We start from the raw sequence: 22106 nt of genomic DNA, 5'->3' as shown, positions 1-22106 counted from the left end.
TGGTTTTTATTGGCATCTCATTGACTTGCGTCTAAAGCATTTAGGAAGCGATAAAATTTAAACAAATGTGCTGAATGAAAATTACTTGGAGTGGTCGAATTGAATAATTCCAACGAATGAAATATGTTCGACTATTTTGATCCACATTCGCTAGCGAGGCCTAGGCACGGAGGGTCCGAAAAAAATGTTAACAGCGCGACCTATTTTTTCCTAGAATGATTATTTCTTTGGCAGCATTCAAATGCGATATCTTTCCGTTGATTTCCCCCGTAAAACGAGTATTACTAATTTTTGCGCCGTGGTGGACATAAAAGTTTAATTTATTTTTTTTTCTTGCAGAACTGTACATTTAGCGATTAGTCAGACGAACGCAAATGTCGCCTAAGCAACCATCGCCACCGCCAATAACTAATGAAATTATGGCATTACGAATAATGTTGCATTGTGCTTATTTTGCGGCTGAAACACAGGTCATTACCACCGCAGGTCGTGCACCCCCGAGTTGATGTAACCGCTGCTCAGTTACGGTACGGCTTTCGCGCACAGTCAAGTTTATACACCAAGACAGATGTTTTATAACCGATATATATTGTTAATTAATACAAATCATTTAATCATTTGCTATAGCTCATCTTGTGTAGGCAAGACCACACGCGTATGGGAAATCGCCTGTTTTGTCGTTAGCCTTATCACTCGGAATGGTGTGCTGAAACTAATTAGACGCAACTTGACAGTATTTTCATCATGAAAGAAAGGCCTAGCGACCATGACCATGATGTTCAAGCATCTTATATTTTTCTTTGCAAAAGACTTGCGGCAAGCCTGTGGAACACAGTCACGCAGATTGTCAAAGAAAAAAAAAACACTTTATTTTATTCCTACGATCAAAACCAGGTTACAATTATGTGCTCAAAAGTCACATAGATTGTCAAATAATATAAACCTTTTTTATTTCTACGACTAAAACCATGCTACTTCTATAAATGCAAAAGCAATGATACTAATACTAATATAATACCAAAAAATATCAAAATACGGCCATCAACTACAAAATGGAAAATTTATTCAATGGACGATTAAATTTCTGTCACATCATGCAAAACATTTTAAAAGTTATACGACCATCAATAAATTGCAGACGAGAATATCGGTCAGAGACCGAAGACTTATCGATCGAAAGTTAGGGGATCCTCCAAAACAGCGCTCTCACTCCATAGTGACACCTTGTGTCCCATCACGAACTAATACCTCGCTAATTATACGACATAATTCATCCAAAATCAATAGGCTTCTGGTACGACATATGATGAATGCACATGCAAAATCTGCAGCAGATCCAATCTCGTTTTCGTGAGATATCGCGTGCATCTAACAGACAAATATCTATCAACATACTTACCGATTAAAATCGATAAGTAATAAGGATCTATTAGAGTTACTTTGATGTGCAATATCAGCATTTGTATCCCAACCTAAAACATACCATCCAATCCCATTCACCTACGAGCTTATTTGCCTATGGGCAGTGTATTTATGATATTTTCAAGGTTACTAGAAATACAACTGTCGCGTTTGCATACCCATACCAAAGCATTGCCTTATTTTTCATGGAGGCATCCATTATTTTATTCCAAATGCAAAAAAGGGTTATACTTCTGGATTATGTGAAAGATGATTGATTACTGGTAAGTGCGAGTTGACCACTGGACCCTTGGATGGTTTGCTGGATGACTATTTTAATAGTCAAATATTCTGGTAACATGCCATAGTCTGCCATAATTGAACGAAAACTTATTGGCTCGGTTTATGTGCTATTTATCAGTTTTATTAGTGTTTCTGATATTTAGACGTAAATAAAATGACTCTTTTACGCCTGAAAATTTATCCTTGCACTTCAACCCTTGACTACCTTTTGTGCTCATTTTATGATTATTCTACGAGCTCGCATTCGCAAACTGTGTCAAAATCTATATTTTGTTCTCAAAAAACAGAGCAGCTGCCAATAAAATACTGAACCTAGTCCAGTAATATATCCAAGCAGTTTCGTAATCGTTTTTTGCTTCGATACTCCGATTAAACCAAGGTTTCTGCACGTGACCCAGCTTTAAGCAATTTTATTTTATAGGAGGCCAAAATGACCGTTTGATTTAAACCGATATTATGAAAAAGAGTCAATGTTCATGCTTGGATACAGCGTCTGATTAAATTTCATTTATTGCATTTGCGTCACTTTGCTGTTTAGCCATTGTTTCTGAAATAAACTAGGAAGTCCGTTCCCAGGGAAACGTTTATTACATGCAACATTTTGAGCTATCAATTTGACGCGGAACACATGAAGGCCTCTCTCACGGAACACCGGTTGAAAATCACTGGTATAGACAGTATATGTGACGACTTTTTACTACGTCCCAGTCCTTGATTACTAAATCGTAAAAGCAGTTTCGGTATGTCACTTCAACTTTCAGACGTATCGGTGTATCTCGTTTAAACACATTTACAGGTGAATGAAAATCAACCTATATTTTTGTATCTTAGTTCGGCCCTCTTGAGTTTGCATCAAGCTTTAAATTTAAAATAAATTCCAATTGTATTCGAATAAATGAATCCAGTTGTGCGAGTATCAGCGGTGATGATGGGTTCACTGGGCCTCGAAACTACAAAGCTTGATATAAAACCAGTGATAGAACGATTGTCATGGGATTTAATTAAGGTGAACAGGTCAACCTTGTGCTTGTTTGTGGGTGTTTCATGGAGATATTAACGGCAGTATGGCAATGATCAGTTAAAATTTTGGTGATAATTATTAACAATATATTAAAAAAAAAAAAATATGAGCATGTGAATTTTATTAAACAAAGATGAAGATATATGGTAAATACAAGCCTGTACCCACCATCACATTGGGGGTGGATATTGGGTGGAACAAAAGCATGAACTGTGGCTCCAGTTTCTTTCCACACTGAGTTGTTAGGGGAGAAAAGTCAAACAATATACACAAAATTAAATCATCCAACATCGAAGAGACAACTGAAAGTCAAATAATTTATTATGGGTAAGTATGATGATACACAACACGCATTGAAGTTTTTCATTAAACTAAAATGAGCTTCCACTAAATCACAAGTATTTTTCTGAATCATAAAATTTGATTTCAAAATCTACGATTATCAGTCAAACAAGATATTACGGATACTTTTGAATATTCTAGTTTTTAAATTCTGTTCCAAACTTTTTATTTTGAATAAATTTCATTAAAGCAGCTACGATTTTTCAAAAACATAATTATACGTATCACGGCTTTGAAAAAATTCAATGCTTTCACATGAATATGCGACGAATTTTAAATTTATCTTTTATATACTTTCGAAAACAAAGTACAAATTACATGCATTTAAAGGTAACTCAATTGCAAACTAGAAATTAACAGGCTTCAAGTATCTTGGGAATTACTACAAGAAAAATTATAACCTTGAGGTGCATTTGGCAAAAATTTTTGTATTTGAATTATGTAATTCATAACAATTAAATATGGAGAAATAATTGAAGAAAAATATAAAAATTATTAGTTGTTGCTAACAGATCTCAATATGAAACTAATATTATACAATTAATTATCTTCACATATCACAAAAATGCATTTACACCTGTGCAGACAAAATGTTTTAAATGGAAACAGGCCATATATGAAATGCTAGTGCAGAGATGCGAAAATAAAATCTGCTCCAACTGGAATTTTGTACATCTCAACAGCTGAAATTAATAAAACAAAATTCCCGCTAGTATTACAGCTGATAATGATGACAATTTTCTTTTACAAATAAAAACAAAATAAAACCACTAAACTAAAATACACGCCATCCATGGCAAATTAGGGACAATTCCTGGTAGATAGGAATAACTAATTACTAAAAAATAGGTAAAGTATTGATCAAAAGGGTAAATTATTCACCAAATTGTTTGCATAAGTAGTTAGTATTATGAATAAGCAATAGCTTTATAGTATTAAATTGCATAAGAATTAGCAAAATATGAATTACTATGAAAACATGGAATGAAAATAAACATATAGGAAATTAACATTATAACTTGTAACATTGAAAAATACTAATATCCAGAATTACTTAATCTACTACAGATAGACAAGAGTTGATAAATCAACCAATGTCGCATAACAGATTTATTCATGTATTATGTACAAGTGACTCGTAACATTAACATTCAAATGATTGAAATAAATAATATAATAAGTAATTGTAAATGGGGATTTGTCTAAAAAAAATTGCATATCTGAATTATATAATTGACAACAATGAAATACGAGATCTAAATAATTATTTTTTGCCAGCAGAAGTAAATATGAAAGTGATATCAAAATATAGCAAGAAATATAAAATCAATGTGAATTGCTGAACCATGATTAAATTTTAAAATGATAAGTGATTGGAATAGCGATTATGGATCTCCCTTTAGGCAAAATAAAGTCACATATAGTCACTCTCCAATCATGGCTAATGAAGTCGAATTTGCAAAGAAAAAATACTGAATAAATATATTGAAAAATAATCAGTGGACCATTTGAATTGCGTATTTTATAAATCAAAATTATACAGGGACCGCTCAAATATAGTTAAAGCATATAGTTTACAAAAAAGCATTGGAAAAACTAATGAAGGCTATTATGGTGGGATTATCTGGTTGGTTACAGCTCCCCCTGCCAAGCAAGTTCATGATACATCTGAACATAGATCAGATTTTGGTAACCGGGCTGATAACAGAGTGCTCAACTAGTATCCTCGCCAGGATAAATACAAAACTTATATATCGCAATTATCACTGGCCCACATCTCTGTGACATCACAATGGGGCGGCATGATAGAAAGAGTATGTAAAGAATCAGTGTCTCCAGCACTGATTACAAAGCAGCAAAAGGCGACAAATGAGTATTAGCAAATTTGAGCACTCAATTCTTGTATCATCTCAAGCTATAAGTCACATAATAGATTTCTTTAGCGGACCCTCCAAAGTGCTTTATGAACCCAAAAGGTCCGCGGACTCCAGTTTGGGAATCACTGAGTTAGTTAGAGTAAAACTTGTGAGAGTAATTCAAAAACTTGACTCAAAGCATCATTTTTTTCAATGAATATAAAAATGCTCTTTTACTTTTGCAAAGTCTTGAAACATCTTCATCCAGAATGATAACGTAATTGAAATGGAACTGAATAACAGTGGTAGAATAAAATATATAAAAACGGGTCAAATATGCAAACAAAGTATATTTTGACTCCCAAATCAGCATAACAACAATACATGAGTCTGGAAATCAATCTACAAATAGGTGAATATAAGCAAAAGCATGAGTTTAATCAATTTTGCGAAATTATTATGGATAATTTCAAAATATGAAAGGCACATGTTTCCTTCCCCACAAACGAAAGAATAATAATAAAATGAAAAACACAAATGAGCACATGTTTGCTCACCTATAAAAGAATGAATACTAGGAGCGTGATAATAAAATTCATTCTCTCTTACAGATTTGTAAACCCTGACCGACCTAATCTTCTCATCCTTACTCAAAGGCTTAACAACATAACAGAATCCTACTATAAGAGAAAATACTGAAAAAAGCAGCTGAAACTTAAGCAATCAGGATGAATTGGCCAGAAGTGGGAGGATGAACTGATTCAAAAGTTAGTTCATACAGTATATGAAATACAAGAAAATATATACATATATGCTTCATTATCATGTAGTTGATTAATAATAAAAGGATAAAACAGATCAAAATCGATGGAAAATTGAGAAAAAAAAATTGTTGGTTTTGAAAATTCTGACCAATTAGCGTAATAGAAAAATATTGACAAATACAATTCTTGATCATTCTCAAATGAACAGAATAAAGTTTGATTTAAATACGCAAGGACGAGTCTGACTGATATTGCAGTTCATTGAACTTTATAATATTTTGTAAGTGGCCTAATAAAATGCTTGATATTGACAATATAAAATCAATGAAGGGATTCTAATATTAAAGTGTCCACGTAGTGTTTCAAGTCTATTGTTGATTATGTACTGTAAGTATTTGATTCCGCAGACTAATTCCTACACAAGTTTTACAAGATAGCTACAGGTATTGATAATAAATGAAGCACAACCGGTGTTAGCAAAACGATGTAATTTGCCGACGTTTCCTTTTAGATTAGAGTTGACCACATGATAATTTTTTTCATATTTTTCTTTTTCTTGCTCTATATATATCCACTTGTGTCCTTTCCATATCATGCCCTGATGAAGTTTTTTCTGTATAGAAATTCGAAACGTCGGCAAATTACATCGTTTTGCTAACACCGGTTGTGCTTCATTTAATATCAACATGAGTTTACCTGGTGGCAATCATGCACTATATAGCTACAGGTAGTTACGGTAGGTTTAGATGGATTTTCCACCCCGTTCAGGCGATTTAGGGTCTGTTCCGGTAATGACAGGAACTTATTTTTTACCATTGTACCCTTAACGTTTTGCTGTTTTGTCTTGAAAATTCCCTTGAGATATATAAAATGTCCTTTAAAGATATCTGAGTCATTCTGACTGATATTGCATTCACCGAACTTCATAATATTTATAAGTGGCTTGATGAAATGCTTGATAATGACACTACAAAATCAATGGATGAGTTTTAATATAGTATTGTCCGGATAGTGTTGAGCGTCCATTGTTTATCATCTATTGTTATTATTCAATTCCTGCTGCCTTTAATTTCGCCTCCAATGCTTTACGAAGCTTTTTGGTATGGCCTCGATCAGGATATCCATTGCTGAAATAGATTAGATTGCATGAGAGATAATGGTAGTTGCATATGAGTCTGATTTCAATTAACTGTAAAAAATAAGATGTTCGATAAAAGAACACTGAAAGTCACAAATATTTGACTCCTTAGTACTTAGAAACGCTTAACTTAGCGATGCCTGTGTGAGTGAGATTTGAATGTAAGATTTAGATGTGTAAAAAGAATGTCAACTTTACTCGTAGGTAGAGATGAATGCCCAAATATTCAAATTTTTCAGAATTTTCAATTGCACTGATAACGTACTGAAATACGAAACACTGATATCAAAATCGCTAACTAAAGCCCAACACCCCTTCCAGTGTGCAAAGGAAGATTTCGCCAAACAATGATAATTCTGGAGTTCAAAACCCAGTGAAGTCTGATTGGACAGAGCACTGATCGATGCGAAAGTGTAAAACCACCAAATAGAAAATAAATTGATTTAGGGCAATGGCCTAGTGCAGCGGTTCCCAAAGGTTGTCAGGTGTGCCGCGAAAATTATTAGAATAACTAATATAAAATATGATTTGATAATTTACAATTCACATATTGTCTTCATTATAAAAGTTTTATTGTTTCCTATTTAAATGCTGTGTATATAAATCAATAAATTCCATTTAGCTTGCTATGTCGTTATATAACAATAGATATAAACACCACTGCAATTTCGTGAGATGCAATTTATTTATCTGCTGAACTGAGTTAAGCGAACATGCAGAGATGAAGAAGAAAAGCTGGCCTTTTACCTCCATTCCTTAGGCCTACGAGTTTACTAACGATAAAGGACATAAAGTACACCCTAACGATCACAATATTTACCATACTGTTCCGTGCAAGAGCGTCGCGAGCATTTTCCCTTGATAATTTGGCGCCGTACGAACAAAAGGTTTGGAAACCGCTGGCCTAGTGGTTAAAGTGTTGACTTGACTAATGACTTGGCTGGCATCGCAATTCGCACATATCAAGTTCAAATCCCATAACCACCAAACCCAAGGTGTAAAAAATGAGTAGGCAATGCTGAACTGAAAAGATACTATTTCTTCCATATAATAGTAGCCCTTTACATATTGCTAGATATCAGTGGAAGTTTGAACAAAGCCTTGTTCACAGCAAAATGTATGAATAAGCGTCGTATATATGAAAACTCAAAGATCTCGTTTATAATAGAATTTTAAGAATAAGCAGTGTTAGTGTAACTATAATTTATATGTTGGATGCCCAATTGACAACAGAGAAGCAGAAGTTTAGTCGTTACTGGAATACGGATCAAATAGTTACAAAATTGGTCAACCATAATTGCAATGACAGATGTGACAACAGAGAAACCTAGTAAACAACAGCTGGTCGTTGAACCTGGTTACAGTCACGTTGCAGACAATTCAAGCCTGAATACCATAATGGTTGATTCTGATTGTCACCAAGAAATTACCCTCAGTCACATACACCCTAACATTTTGCAACAGCATGACAAATCATGGTCAATATTTATCAGGAATAAAAAGAATGCTTCCTGGCCATCCCTCACCCATCAACTGAAATTTGATGGATGCGATGGTTTCTTATATATAGCCTTGTTCAAAGTGAAAGGTGTACAATGGATGGGTATTAATAACAAATTTAAATGTTGCTTGAAATCAAGAGAGGAAAGTTGAGAACGTTGTACTTGATTTTACCAAGGATGAGATCAGGCGCGCAGTCAGGATTTTCAAAAGGGGGGGGGGGTTCATAATCATAAATTCCCATTGCGGTCTGTAACAATCTTCGCATTACGCGCTCGTTAAAGGGTCGTCTTTTCAGCGAATAATGATTATTCTTGTTGCGTGAAATATTCAATTCCTGACAACTACAAAATTCTAAAATGTCTTTAAATATTTATTTAATTGTGTCCAACGTAACTCGCGGTTTCTTCTTCATACGTCAAAATTAAAACATTAGTTCTCTGAAATGCCACGGCGATCGGTGGACATAAAAATATGAGATAAACGGTGTATTTAATTTGAATACGTATTTTTGGAATCTTGCCAACTCGTCATCGCCGTTAGAAAAATCTCAATAACTGATATAAAATCCCGAAAAGTACAATTTTATTTCGTACAATGAAAATGCCTATGAAGTATATCGTTAAATTAAAAATACATATTCATCGCCGCGATTAGGCCACTTGTTAAAAGAGCCGACGTTTACAACGAAAAATGATTTTCCTGTTGTGCAAAGTAATCAATTCGTGACCGATAAGGGCATATTTAAAATGTCTTGCTTTATTAATTTAATTGTCTTCAATTTAACCAGCGTTTCGTCGACAAAACCAGGGCTGGGGAGTCGGAGCTGGAGTTTGGAGCCATGGAGCCGTGACATTTTGATGGTGCCGGAGTCGGAGTTGGAGCTGAGCTGGCCATGATAGATGGAGCTGGAGCCAGAGCCGGAGCTGCCAGAAATTTCAGCGGCTCCAGCTCCTGACAATAGAATTTTTTTTTTTACTTTTCTGATTTTTTAATAATTTCTAGGGTTGAGAAATAATAATTACGCCGATTTTAATTCTATAATTTCTGGCGTCTCCAAACACTTAACAGAACTAAATAGTTGTATAATTACCGGTAATCAAGTTACTATTGTTCTAAAGTGAATAGTGTTGGATTATATCACGGATCTTGGTATTTTTAAACGGCGATAACGATTTGGCTAGATCGCCAAAAATATGAATCAAAATTAATTATAATCGGGCAGTTTTCCACACATTTTACGTCCGTAGCTTGTCATTTATGTCAGAGATGCTTTTATTATTTCGTAAGTCGACGCAACATTGAGTTACTTTGAACAGAATAAAAACAATAAGGCAAGTGCTGGTATCGGTAATGGGTTACATTTTTAGCACAATAGAAAATTATTTTCTGACAAGTCGTTTTTTTTTAAATATTATAAACAAAATTATTCGCCAAAGCGCAGGAAAAAGTATAAATTATATTTTCCTAATCTTCCCAATAAAGCAACTTATTTTTCCGACTTGCGAAAGTTTATTGGGGTATCGTAACAAAACGTATGAAAACAACTTATTTAATATATGACCTTGGTTGGATCTAAGCGAGACGTGTGAACATAATATTATTCAAATTTTGATTTCACTTCCATTCGCTCGCGGGATATCCATTGAAACTCACAATATTAAGTGTTAACTTGATTTTTCATGATTCCCTTACCAAGTGTGTGATAAAATCATGAAATAAATAACAGTGAGGCATTGAACTTTTGTGAGTGATAAGCTTAGCGGTACTATCAAATACATTATAGTGTGCGGAGCCGGAGCTGGAGCCAGCTCCGGGCTAAAAAAATGAAGCTCCGGAGTTGGGAGTCGGAGCCATAGCTCGAATATACTCTGGCTCTGGAGTTGGAGCTGGAGCCACACTGATTTTAAGCCAGCTCCCCAGCCCTGGACAAAACAAAACAATTTTTTACAATTCACAATTTTGAAATACCTTGGCCAATTGCCGACATAAAAAATTTGTGGTAACTGCCCGTCGCCTATTATATATTGTTTTGATCCGCATTTTTTTCTATTTTGCAAATTCGACAAATTTGAGATGTGCTTGTAACATTGACATATAAATTACGGTTTTATTTTCAGTATTTTATAATGCCGCTTTTCAATCAAATTTAGATCGCGGTTTTACTCCTTTTGTCTTTAGAACCTCGCCACCGATGAACGTATATTACAAACTCATGAATTCACAATTCCGTGCAAAGTACAAAAATAAAATAATTATCATGTTTATCGTGGCACAAATTTATGACTTAGAAAGAATAAAAACCGACGTAAGGGCGTTTACGGCCTAAATAACACGCTGATGAAAACATGGGCGATTTTAGCAGAAGACAATTGTACGCTTTTTCATTTTTCACATTTACGTGCGGGTACAAAAATAAAATAATTATCATTGTTCCCGCGGTACAAATTTGTGATTTAAAGAGAATAAACACCAATGTGAAGGGCGTTCACGGCATAAATAAGACGCCGCGTTGATGAAAACGAACGGCGATTTTAGCAGAAGGCAATTGCACGTGTTATCGGCAACTTTTTCACTTTTCAGAAAATTTCAAAAGGGGGGGGAGGGGGGTTTGACCCCGAAAACCCCCCCTGGCTGCGCCACTGGATGAGATATCTGTGGTTGAGTGGTTACAAATGTCACAAGCTGGATGGATGGTACTGGGATCAAAAGTGCAACCCAAACATGCCTTTCTTTGATTTATAAATAAGAGTTTGCAAAATAGTGTTTAATTTTAATACAAAACATGACTTATTATGTGCAAGTTCATTTTTCTAACTTTGCATGAAAGGTCAGATTGGAAAATAAATATTGATTTGGTTTATTTTAAGGTACTCCCGTAGTATGTGAACCAAGATGGCGGACATCGGAACACAGTATGTGTATCAGGTTTGGGTTGGGCCATAATTTCAGGTACAAATACTACAGGAGTCACTTGGCTGGTTCCCGAACTCGTAATCGAACTAAAACAAGGAAAATTGGAATAAAATTATGGCCTGACCCTAACCTGGTACACATACTATGTTCAGGTGTTCGCCATCTTGTTGCACATTCTATGGAGCAGCGCCGATTTAAATTTTTGCAATTCACATTTTAAATCTCAAGTTTTGTTGGAACTAAATTTTTATTACATCTGTACTTTAATATAACTTAGTTGAGGCCCCAGTCAATCCTTATAACAAATGTGCATATTTTAGAATATTTAATCAGAAAACTTACTTATCTGGACCTCCAAGTTTGTTAGTCTTATGAGGAATTTCATCATTCCATATTATCTCTCCTCGGCTGCTTCCAATTATCTGAATCTTGAAGAGCAATCCTGCATTGAATGCTTTCTGGAGCATGTCATTAAGGTATCCAGGCAAATATTCAGTGAATTCCTTTGCCTCATATGAAACACCCTGCAAAATAAACATAATAAGTTATTCAACTTCCAACTCTGATAATTTATTAAAACTGATATAAATAAACACAGGTGCTCCAGAAGTATGCGCACCAAAATGTCGCACAACCTGAATCCTAACCGATACACACATACTATGTTCAGGTTGGGCGCCATCTTGGTGAGCATACTCCTGAAGGTCCAAAAGCTTTAAACCAAAATTTCTGCAACTCAGAATCGATTCGAATAAATTTAACGATTCCTCAGAAGCAGACAGTTGCAAAAGCATTTTTTTGGTGATTTTAGTTGGGATGTTTTCAAATACTCGCTCTGAACAAGGCACAAAACAAGCAGGCACTGATACATAAATACCTTAATTGAACGATTGGAATCTTTCTCACTAAACATTGACTATCAAAACATTTGATTTCTAGGTCAGGAGGAGGGCACACATTTGAACCAAAGATGTTTTACATGTGCAAACAAGTAAAATATCCTCAGGAAACATATAATCAGTGGCATCTTGTTCAAAGTTGTCTTCACATAACATTATTTAAAAAAAAGTTTTAATTTTTCAAAAAAGGAATCGAACATGATATATCTATGATTGGGAGCAGAGTTAGAATATGATTGACACTAACATATTACTGATACACAAAAAATCCACTGATATGTAAAAGGTTATTTATGAAAAAACCAAAGGACCAACATTTTTTCAGGCAGAGCATTGCTTGCCAATTTAAATACATTGTTGGTGAGATCGTCGATTTGGGATTTGAAGATTAATGTGAAGAGAAGTAGCCAAACTACGTTTGCATCACAGGGTAAAAATCCTGGATTCAAGCACATTACTCAGTGCATAATGAAATAGGTAGGAGTGTAAGATAAATTAGGTAGGCAATGCAACCAGAATGATTTCAGTACTACAATAAATAGTAGTGCCTTGTGTATCAATGGCTGCTCATACATAGCCTCTTTTGGAACAAAAGACATGACAAACGTATCATAGAAAATACTCATATAGTAAGTTTGTCATTTTAGGCGCTTGGAATCTTATAGCCTGACAAAACTATCAGACTTAAGATAAATTATGAAGAATATTGCCAAAATGAAATACTGTACCTAATTTACTATTTCATATAAATTCTTAAAAAATATTTTCTTTCAATATTAAATATATTTTAAATTGGGCCATGTCCAACAAGAGTCTGTGAAAATCACTGTACAATTACATTTGTAGAAATTTAATTCAGTAATGCAGAATAATTGATATAAACACAGCTTGGATTGATTTTTGCAATTTGCAATATCAGATTTTGAAGAAAGTCATACGATTTTCTTCAATAATCAAATGCTTGGAAGGACAAATTCTGAAATGAAAACCTCAAATCAAGAATTTGCTCTATGTAATATAAACAATTGTGACTATATTCATTTATTTTGGACATCAGCTGGACTGGTAGAGGAAAATTCTGCAAGGGGCCATTAGACCAACATAAAAAACTGCTTTCTGGAAACATCGGAAAAAATTTCTAGAACATCTAAGCACTAAGGTGTTGTGATGGTCTTGTGGTTATATCATTGGACTTAGCTATGTTGGATCATAATTTAAAGGTCTCAAGTTCAAGTCACATGCCCACTGCCTTATCCAGGATGTAATAACTTGAGTAGGCAATGCTGAAACGAAAAATTCACTTCCAAAAATAGCAGCTTCTTATGCATTAGTGGTTACTTATGCAGGGCCCTGTTTAAAGTGAACAATGTAATAACAAAGGTGTAATTAAAATTCAATTGCTATTTGGGGGCAGAAAAATTGTATTTGGAAGATTTAATTTTAAACATAGAATCAATGTAAATTAATACAACAAGAATCTTGGTTCCAGTAAATTCGTAATTTAATATTAAACCAACGGAATTCATTACTTGACTCACATTCAGACTTCCAGCAGGGAATGAGTAGGTGATGACATAAGTGCTGAACCCTTCATACCCTGGCAATGATTCACGCAACCCTTTCCTTGACATGCTTCCACCTGGTGGTTGTTGGTTGATGATTCTTAGACCAGATGAAGTAGCTTGACTTGAAGACGGAGATTCTGTAAATTGAAAATTATTTTAGTGAAAGATGAACACAAGATATGATTCTGATTACGCTTAGAATAAAACGATAGGGCATTTTGTAATATTATACATATAAGCCCTCATGAATTCTTATAAGCCCCCACGGCAGTGCTGGGCTCAAATCGTGTATTATATTTTTACTAATGCATTTGCATATGAGTAATATTGAATATTTTGTAAGAATATGTAAGAATCTACTACTATATGTATTGCCTGCTCAATCTATTTCACCCTGGGTGAGATGTAGGATTTGAACCAGGGAGGTGTCATCTGAAATAGCAAAGGCTAAGCCCAATGCTTCAACCACTGCGTCATCACCAACTGGATATTGGTTTATTTGGTTTTAACCCGTTACTTTTAAATCATAAATACCAGATACTCGAGTGGAGTTGAGGTGACCAATATCCTAATTATGTTAAATATCAAACCAGTATTTATATTGTCTATGGATTAACATTAATTTCAATTAGCCTACATATATTCTGAATTAGAATAAATTCTAAAAAAATTAATAAGAATGACATATTTTATTTTTTTGAGTTGTCTTGAAAATAACATTTTATTCAAAAACATCAATTTAATATAGCAGAACTTCCTAAATATGTCTTCATTGAAGCGTTTTTGTGGGAGAAGTGGAATCGGAGTACTTGTATAAAATATCATATTATAAAGAAGATTTTCGCCATTAATGCAAAAGTTTTATCTCCCATGTCTGACCACATAACTATAATTTTAGCAAATATTGCTAATGCTATGTAATGAAAAATTGGGTAATAAAATTACTCGCACACAGCTATTTCATTAAGTTTATACTCGCATGCAAATTATTTGTCAACTTTATCATTTTTCCATTCAAAAACGAAAAAATGGTGATTTCGCAGTCTGCAATTTTTTACAAAAAAGAGATTCAGTAGTGAGCACTGCGCATCAGAATAATGTCATGCTAACTGAAGTATGCCTATGGGACCATGTCGAGCCATGAATATAACATTTGAGCTTCTGTATATAACTGAAGTCATGTATTTTGAAGGCCCCTGAACATTTGCAAGATTTTGGAATTAAGGCTTGACAATTTTTTGAAGTACAAGATTGAAATTTGGAATTGGTTGCCATTCCCCTTATCTAGAAAGGTCCTTCATGTATACAACAACGTTCGTACCAGTAGAATTGTAAAAGTTTTATTTTTTTAATGACATCAGCGTGAAACCATTATATTAATCCTACAGTATATCTTACAGCCTTGTTATGCACAGGTGAAAGACCCATGACTGGTAATGCTGCTAAAATTTGCCAAACACACCATTCAAATCTTAAGGTCATGCAGACTTGCAAATTTTGGTATTTGTATGAACTCCTCGATAATAACAAATGACAACAGCGAGAAACTAGTTTTATGTTTCTTCAAGTTTTAGGAGCTACTTGTTTATAGCCTTGTACAAAAGTAGGAGACGAGATATATTGTACAAGAAACCCAACCTGTAGTTTTAGATCTTGCTCCTGATGATGAATTCCTCTGCTTATGCTGATGCTTCGGTCTTGCAGAACGTGAAGTTGCAGGCTGCTCATCCAGGCTTCGGCTTTCTAAATATTTAATAATGTTTAGGCCTCTAATATATATGAATTTTTATTTTATCCAAGAAACAAAAAATTGTATAGTTAAACTGAATGAGCCTAAAATTATGACTACCGGTAATTATATTAATTTTACAGGTCTCCAATTCATAATTTGAATACTGCTTGAAATGCTGTGGACATGAAATTTATATTCATAGAGGCAAAAATATGACAACGGTCACTTATAATCATGATGAATGCCAAATCGGTATCAATTTTGAAGAGGGAAGACTGAAATATTACATGATATTCACCGTTTTGTTATTAGTGTTTGCACATTCGGTGTTATAATAGTACATGTATATGTTTAATATTGCAAACTGTGCGTGACACTTTGGGGATCGAACAAATGGAGGCAACACGATAATTTATGCATAGTGAAAAGATCAGAGAGATTGGGAATATACAATAGCAGGAATAGATTAAAAATAATTTGGAACCGCACTGGCCTAAGCCTATAACCAGTTCGGCCTATATCAGGTAAGACAAGTATTACATAATTATTATTTATTTTATTCATTTGGGCGAAATTTAAAAAAATATTTTTTTGTGTCATCAAAATTTTTCATAACCTTATATTTTTACACCATTCGAAGCAGAACATTGAAAAATTTTGGCAAATTGAGGAGAACTGGATGAGATTTTCTGATGCGCAATAAATATCCAACATAAATTTTCATTTCCTCGATTAGACATTATCATGAGTAGGTGACTTTCGGCAATACAAAAATAATGGAGGTTTCCCAGCACAAATTGCCTTAAAAGACTAACTTCTGAAAATTTGTTTATTTTTGTTCTTTGAATCTAATTTAGAAGTACATTGTTTAAGAGTATTTGGTACAAATTTATTCACGTTATGGCATTGATATTTCCTCACTCTGTTCCATTTCTGCACCTCCTTCGATACTGATGCCAACAGCTTGACTTCCTGAAAATATAAAACAATAGGATTAGTCAAGAAACATTGATTTGCCAATATTTGGAGTTGAAAATATGCTAACAAAAGCATCACGTATGTAGTTATCCAAAATATTTATAATCTTGAAATACTAAGGATGACTATTATAAAAGAATTTAATATCATATATTGGTAGAGAGAATTTGATAGGACTGACGATTGTGTATGGAACAAACCATGGCTGTTGTCTATCTGTTATCAATTGTCAGACAGGTTAAATTAGACAGCAGATGACTCTTATGTAATGACAAGGATTAAATTAAGAAATTTCGTCACAGAAACATCTCCCATGGGATGTGAACCCACATAAAGTGAGGAAACAATTGTTCAATTAAATATGGATCAAATATTCTCACCTTCAGTATTTCTGGCATTATTTGCATCAGAAGCTCCGGAAACGGTGCCAGCTCCAACCATAATATCTAGGAAAAAATTAAGTCATAGTTATAGTTTGCTAGTAAAAGTGGATAATGTAAGTGGACCTACTGTACATTGTTAAGAGAATGGCCCAATATGAATCTCACGGAAGAAAAGCAAAAACTCGAATATCACAAATCCCGTTTTTATTTGTATATTAAAATTTTAGCCTGAAAATAGTCAATTGAACTCTTTACTTTTTCTTATTTATATATTGCAATTATATACAAAATAAACATATATTTTAGCAATACCTCCATGAATTTGAACGATATTTTTGAAGACAGGAGTTCGATTGGGAGAGTCGTCATAGTTGTGTTCTAAAGATTTTTTTTCTGAATTTAAATAAAAATATAAAATCAGTCAACAATTGTACGTGTGATAAAATAAGTTTATTGCACAACTGCAGACATGATATAGATACAAATATGACCCTACGCTACAGTCTGTTACAGTAAAACAGTACCACTGAGTTTGCAACTTCGTATAATATTGAGATCGCTTATGCTTAAGGGGAACAATTTTTATTATTGCACACAAAAAAACAAATCTATCGAAATGAATAAAAATAAAGACCTTCTAACGAAAAATAAAATCTTCAACAGCTGAAAATTTCCAAGCTATGGGTTGTAGTAGAGAAAAGTTATTTTTCATGCGGTAGGAACAACAAGAAAAATAGTAACATGATGATCTACAACAACAACATAATAACAAAACGATCTAAAGGACCACTTTGTGCCCAAAGATTAGTAATTGAAATACACAAACAATTTTTTTGACTCGCATGAAACTGTCAACACCTGTTAGGATTTCTCAAATCTTGGGATTCAAATTTCTAAGAACATCTTTTTGTATCGTACAAATGGTTATTTTGTTGTGGTCATGTAAAGTCTAACTGATTATTAACGACATCCCCTGATTCCCACCACTTGATAATATGCAATATCATAACTCAATAATAAACTATCAACAAACCTTGATAAAGAGCTCTTTTGAGGTGTCGTACATCTCCCACAGAATAAACAAATTTGAGGCTATCAGAACCTGGATTTTCAGGATCTAATAGAAATGAAAAAGCTTTGTATAGCTCTCTTTCATAAAACTCCATTGTGACTTTTAATATAGTTTTTCCCGCACTTTCGAATTTATACTTTTCGGGTTCCTTACTCTCTAAATTAACAGGGAGTACGTCTCCAGGGTTAACTGTAAGTTTTGTAGATGGAGGATGAATGATTTTATAGCCAGTTTTAATCCATTCGCTTTTTAGCTTTTCTGCAAGTTTATCACTAGAAACAAAATGAACGGATACAAAACTACCCAAATGATCCTTGCACAGAAAATATAAAAGGTCAAATTTTACAAGTTCCAGATCTTTAGAATTTACTGCAGGAATCTTTTCACAGAAACTGTCAGCGGTGAAGGAAACAAAGCCAGAATCAGTCAAAGACACCTCATCACAATACTGCCATTGTCCCCTCTTTTGCCTTTTATAAATGTAAAGTTTCACTGGTCTTTTGCATTTTTTAGATATACTACACCAAATTGGCATTTTAAAAACCACAGGAAATTTGAATTTTAAACCTCCAGGCGCACAATGTAGGGGAAGTGAGACAGGTATCAGACCAGAAGGCAAAGTAAGATTGTCAATGTCATCTGACACATAAAATTTTGTTTTAATTGGAATATCAACAGCATCTTGGGGGAAAATGACTTCATATGAAAATAGCTTGATTGTGCCTCCACCAGGTCCAACAGTGTAACCTGAAAGTAAAACATTCAACCGAGTTTATGGATCTGCAAAATGATACTTTAGTTTCAATATATTGTGCGAGGAATTACACTAAGGAATTACATCAAGAACTGCACTGCATATGCTAGTTAAATACATGAATTAGCCTTCATACAAAAATCTAATTGAAGTACCCATAAATTGGTTGATGTTTCATTATAAATAAATCACCACATAACTACTAACTTCGCTTGAGCGTGGAGTAGATGCACAATTGTAAGAAAAAAAACTTTTACTCTGGTAGGCAAATATGAAAGCTCAGTTGGTTATTCCCTCCCGCTCAAAGTTAGTTCAAGCTTGGGATTTTTCTAATCAAACTATAAAACGAGAATATCGGTCAGAGACCGAAGACTTATCGATCGAAAGTTAGGGGATCCCCAAAACAGCGCTCTTATTCCATAGTGACACCTTGTGTCCCATCACTAATTAATTCATAACTCGCTAATTATTCGACATAATTCGCCCAAAATCAATAGGCTTCTGGTGCGAGATATGTTGAATGCACATGCAAAATCTGCAGCAGATCCAATCTCGTTTTCGTGAGATATCGCTTGCATCTAACAGACAGACAAATACCTATCAACATACTTACCGATTAAAATCGATAAGTAACAACTTTCTACAATTATAGCTCTACACTCTAAATAGCGATGATAAATTATCTTATCCTAGCCCATAATTTTTTATAGATAGATGGAGGTGTTAGAAATTTCTATAGATGCTGATTGACAAGCATCTGCACTACAACCACAAATAATATATTTTCATTATTTTTTAAACTCAAGCCTATTTATTTATAATTGTACAGAGCCTAATAGCCATTGGATATTTATTTTAGTATTTTCTTAATTTCCAAGTCGTTTGAAGATTCCCGTAACACGAAACACCGTGTTTACGGCGAAAAGTGACTACTATTCGTAAATATTCGGAAATGAGCCGAAAAGGTATTCGAATACTTTGATATTCGAATAATTTCGAATATTCGATTCGTTTTGGACAACCCTGCATTCAGTAATTCAATAAACATATATATGAATGCTCAATCGAACAAAAGAGTTAATTAATAAATTCAACTAGCAGGTGCTGTATATCAAATTTTATTTCATTATTTAGGAAATATACAACACAAAAAGTATACAGTAATATAAATACCGAGAAATCCTCACTTCCAACAGTAAGTAACATAATTGTTTCTAACATCTATGCAAACTAGTACATACTAGAATCTATGTAGTAGCGGTTGATTCACATGGAATTCTTACCCTATAAACAATTTTGTTTGTACATAAATACTGAACCTGTGTTTAGGTTAAGCATTGTAAAGTTGCCTTGAAAATAAATCTTCCTGAGGATTTGAATTATATTTTTGTAATATAGAACAAACCTGGGATTGGGTTAGTTCGTTCTGGATTTGCAGAAGAAGAACCTTCCCCGGATGAAGACCCTTCAGGTTCTCTGTTTTTATCAGCTTGTTCGAATGAGATATCAGAACTTTTTAAAAAATAGTTACCCGCCTTTATAGTATCCCCTGAAAAATAAAATACAATAAGACATTGATCTTTCAGTGAGTAGGACATTCAAGATAAATACATAAAATGATTCACTGACCTTGCTTTTGATTAAAAGTTACAGTTTTGGCTGCTATCACAGTTACATGCTTTTTGGGTTCTTTCATCAGATAATCCAGACCTCGAGCAAGATTTTGATCTAAAGCTTGACTTGCGCCAGGTAAAACTAGTGCTTGCGAAGTATTTTGAGATGTTGTGGGATCTTCTCTATCATGAGAAGTTGAAGGTTGGTCTGGTGATTCTGCATCAGAGTCATCTAATTCCATTACATTTGGCAACCTATCCATTTTCTTAAAATTATTTTTGTTTTTGTAACAACAGCTGTAAGAACAAGATTATTTAGGATTTACATATTTATCCCGGGGGAGAGAAAAGCCGATAAGACGGCTTATCCATATGGCGAACCACTGCCTCTCGTCCGGTTACCATTCCACTGTTCCAAGTCGGGTATGGGATTAGTTTTACTGTATTGTTTGTATTCGGAAGCATGGACTTGGTGGTGGAGGAAGCCGTAACTGACCAGCGGTTACGTTAACCACCCAACAACGGCGAGGAGTCCAGCAATCCTCTCGCACATACCCATCCCTGCATGGGATTCGAACCTGCAAACCCACGCAGAGTAGTTAGAGGTGCGGTGGCGAGTGTATTCCTAACGCTTAGCCCATTGAGCCACGCCGCCGCGCCAATTATCAATTGAATTAGGTCACATATTCTGTATATTTGTGAATCAGACTGTAATTCACAGATTCAAGTTTATAGTATACAGTAACAATTTTATTCGTTAGCCAAATATTTGTTTCAGATGCATGGGCTTGGTTATATTTTTAACTGAATTTCTTGAGTAGCCTATTGCAACCTGGATTCACAAGATTGATCAAAGATAGATTATAAATAATACTGTAATAGGATAGGATTTACATATTTATCCCGGGGGAGATAACAAACAAACAAACGATAGGATTTACATGTTTAATGTCCAATAATAAATACATGTAATTACAATGCCTTCAACTTGTATATTGCTCATGTAATAATCTATCTGAAGCGAAAAGTCCTGAAGCAGCCAATACGAACGACTTCACTTTTCTGAATCCATGACAGCGGTGTTGGCGAGAGTCTAAAAAATTACAAAAACCCGTAGTCGTAGAAACTTCAATAAGTATTTAAAACCTACTAACATTAGGGGCCGAAGTAAAATTCCATTGCACTTTTGTTTGGTGTTAACTATGACAACTCAACACATTCGGACAGTTTTTATTTGTAACGTCATAGGGACAAATGGTTTACGAATATTCTTTATGACGTAATATTCACCCTGAAGATTGGTTCGTTCGTGTGCGACGCTCAACATCGATTCAGACGTTAAGTCCAGATACAGTAAATGCTCGTTTTAACGCCCGGTCTTGATTAAGGGCCCGTTTGAATAGCCGCCCGTGTGAACAGGACATAAAAATAAATAAGGGCCGGTGCTTGAATACCCGCCCGGTGTAAAAGGTTTTTTTTGCGGATTTGTACCTGCGGTGCGTAGAAAAAGTCAAAATTTTCATTATTCTCGTTTAAATCATACTTGAGAACTGGAAATGATAATATACGGTATTAATTATTGTAACGATCGATCTTATCAATGACATTAAACAATGTCATTGATCTTATCCACCGGTATTTTTGTGTGTAATTTTACTTTAAAAATAACAAGCGCCCCTGCTTGAATAAGGGCCGGTTTGAATAAGGGCCCGGTTGGTGAGTGTTTAAAAAAATAAGCGCCCGGGCTATTAAACGAGCAAATACGGTAGGTAATTTTATTTCATATATGCACTGTTGCTGAATTTAAGAATGAGTTCCACGTGAATATTGTGACATGCGTTTGCCGCTGAACATATGCTAAACAAACTG

General features: G+C 34.4%; 1 protein-coding gene across 1 annotated transcript in view; it reads right to left on the bottom strand.

Moving 5' to 3' along the window:
• The window catches only part of LOC120331568 (uncharacterized), a 141069-nt gene extending 119288 nt beyond the window's left edge, over nt 1-21781 (bottom strand). Inside the window, exons 1-9 of the mRNA XM_078113645.1 lie at nt 20254-21781; nt 20030-20173; nt 17832-18617; nt 17111-17191; nt 16796-16861; nt 16359-16409; nt 15344-15448; nt 13679-13842; nt 11584-11765 (exon numbers count right to left, since the gene is read on the bottom strand). Coding sequence (XP_077969771.1) covers nt 11584-11765; nt 13679-13842; nt 15344-15448; nt 16359-16409; nt 16796-16861; nt 17111-17191; nt 17832-18617; nt 20030-20173; nt 20254-20500 — 1826 coding nt within the window. The 5' untranslated portion in view covers nt 20501-21781. The remainder of the gene's footprint in view (nt 1-11583; nt 11766-13678; nt 13843-15343; nt 15449-16358; nt 16410-16795; nt 16862-17110; nt 17192-17831; nt 18618-20029; nt 20174-20253) is intronic.
• Nucleotides 21782-22106: the final 325 nt, after the last annotated feature.

This window comes from Styela clava, chromosome 6 (assembly GCF_964204865.1).
Source record: "Styela clava chromosome 6, kaStyClav1.hap1.2, whole genome shotgun sequence".
Classification (NCBI taxonomy): domain Eukaryota; kingdom Metazoa; phylum Chordata; class Ascidiacea; order Stolidobranchia; family Styelidae; genus Styela; species Styela clava.
The sequence above is the reverse complement of the archived record's forward strand: the minus strand, read 5'-3'. Positions and strand labels throughout refer to the sequence as shown.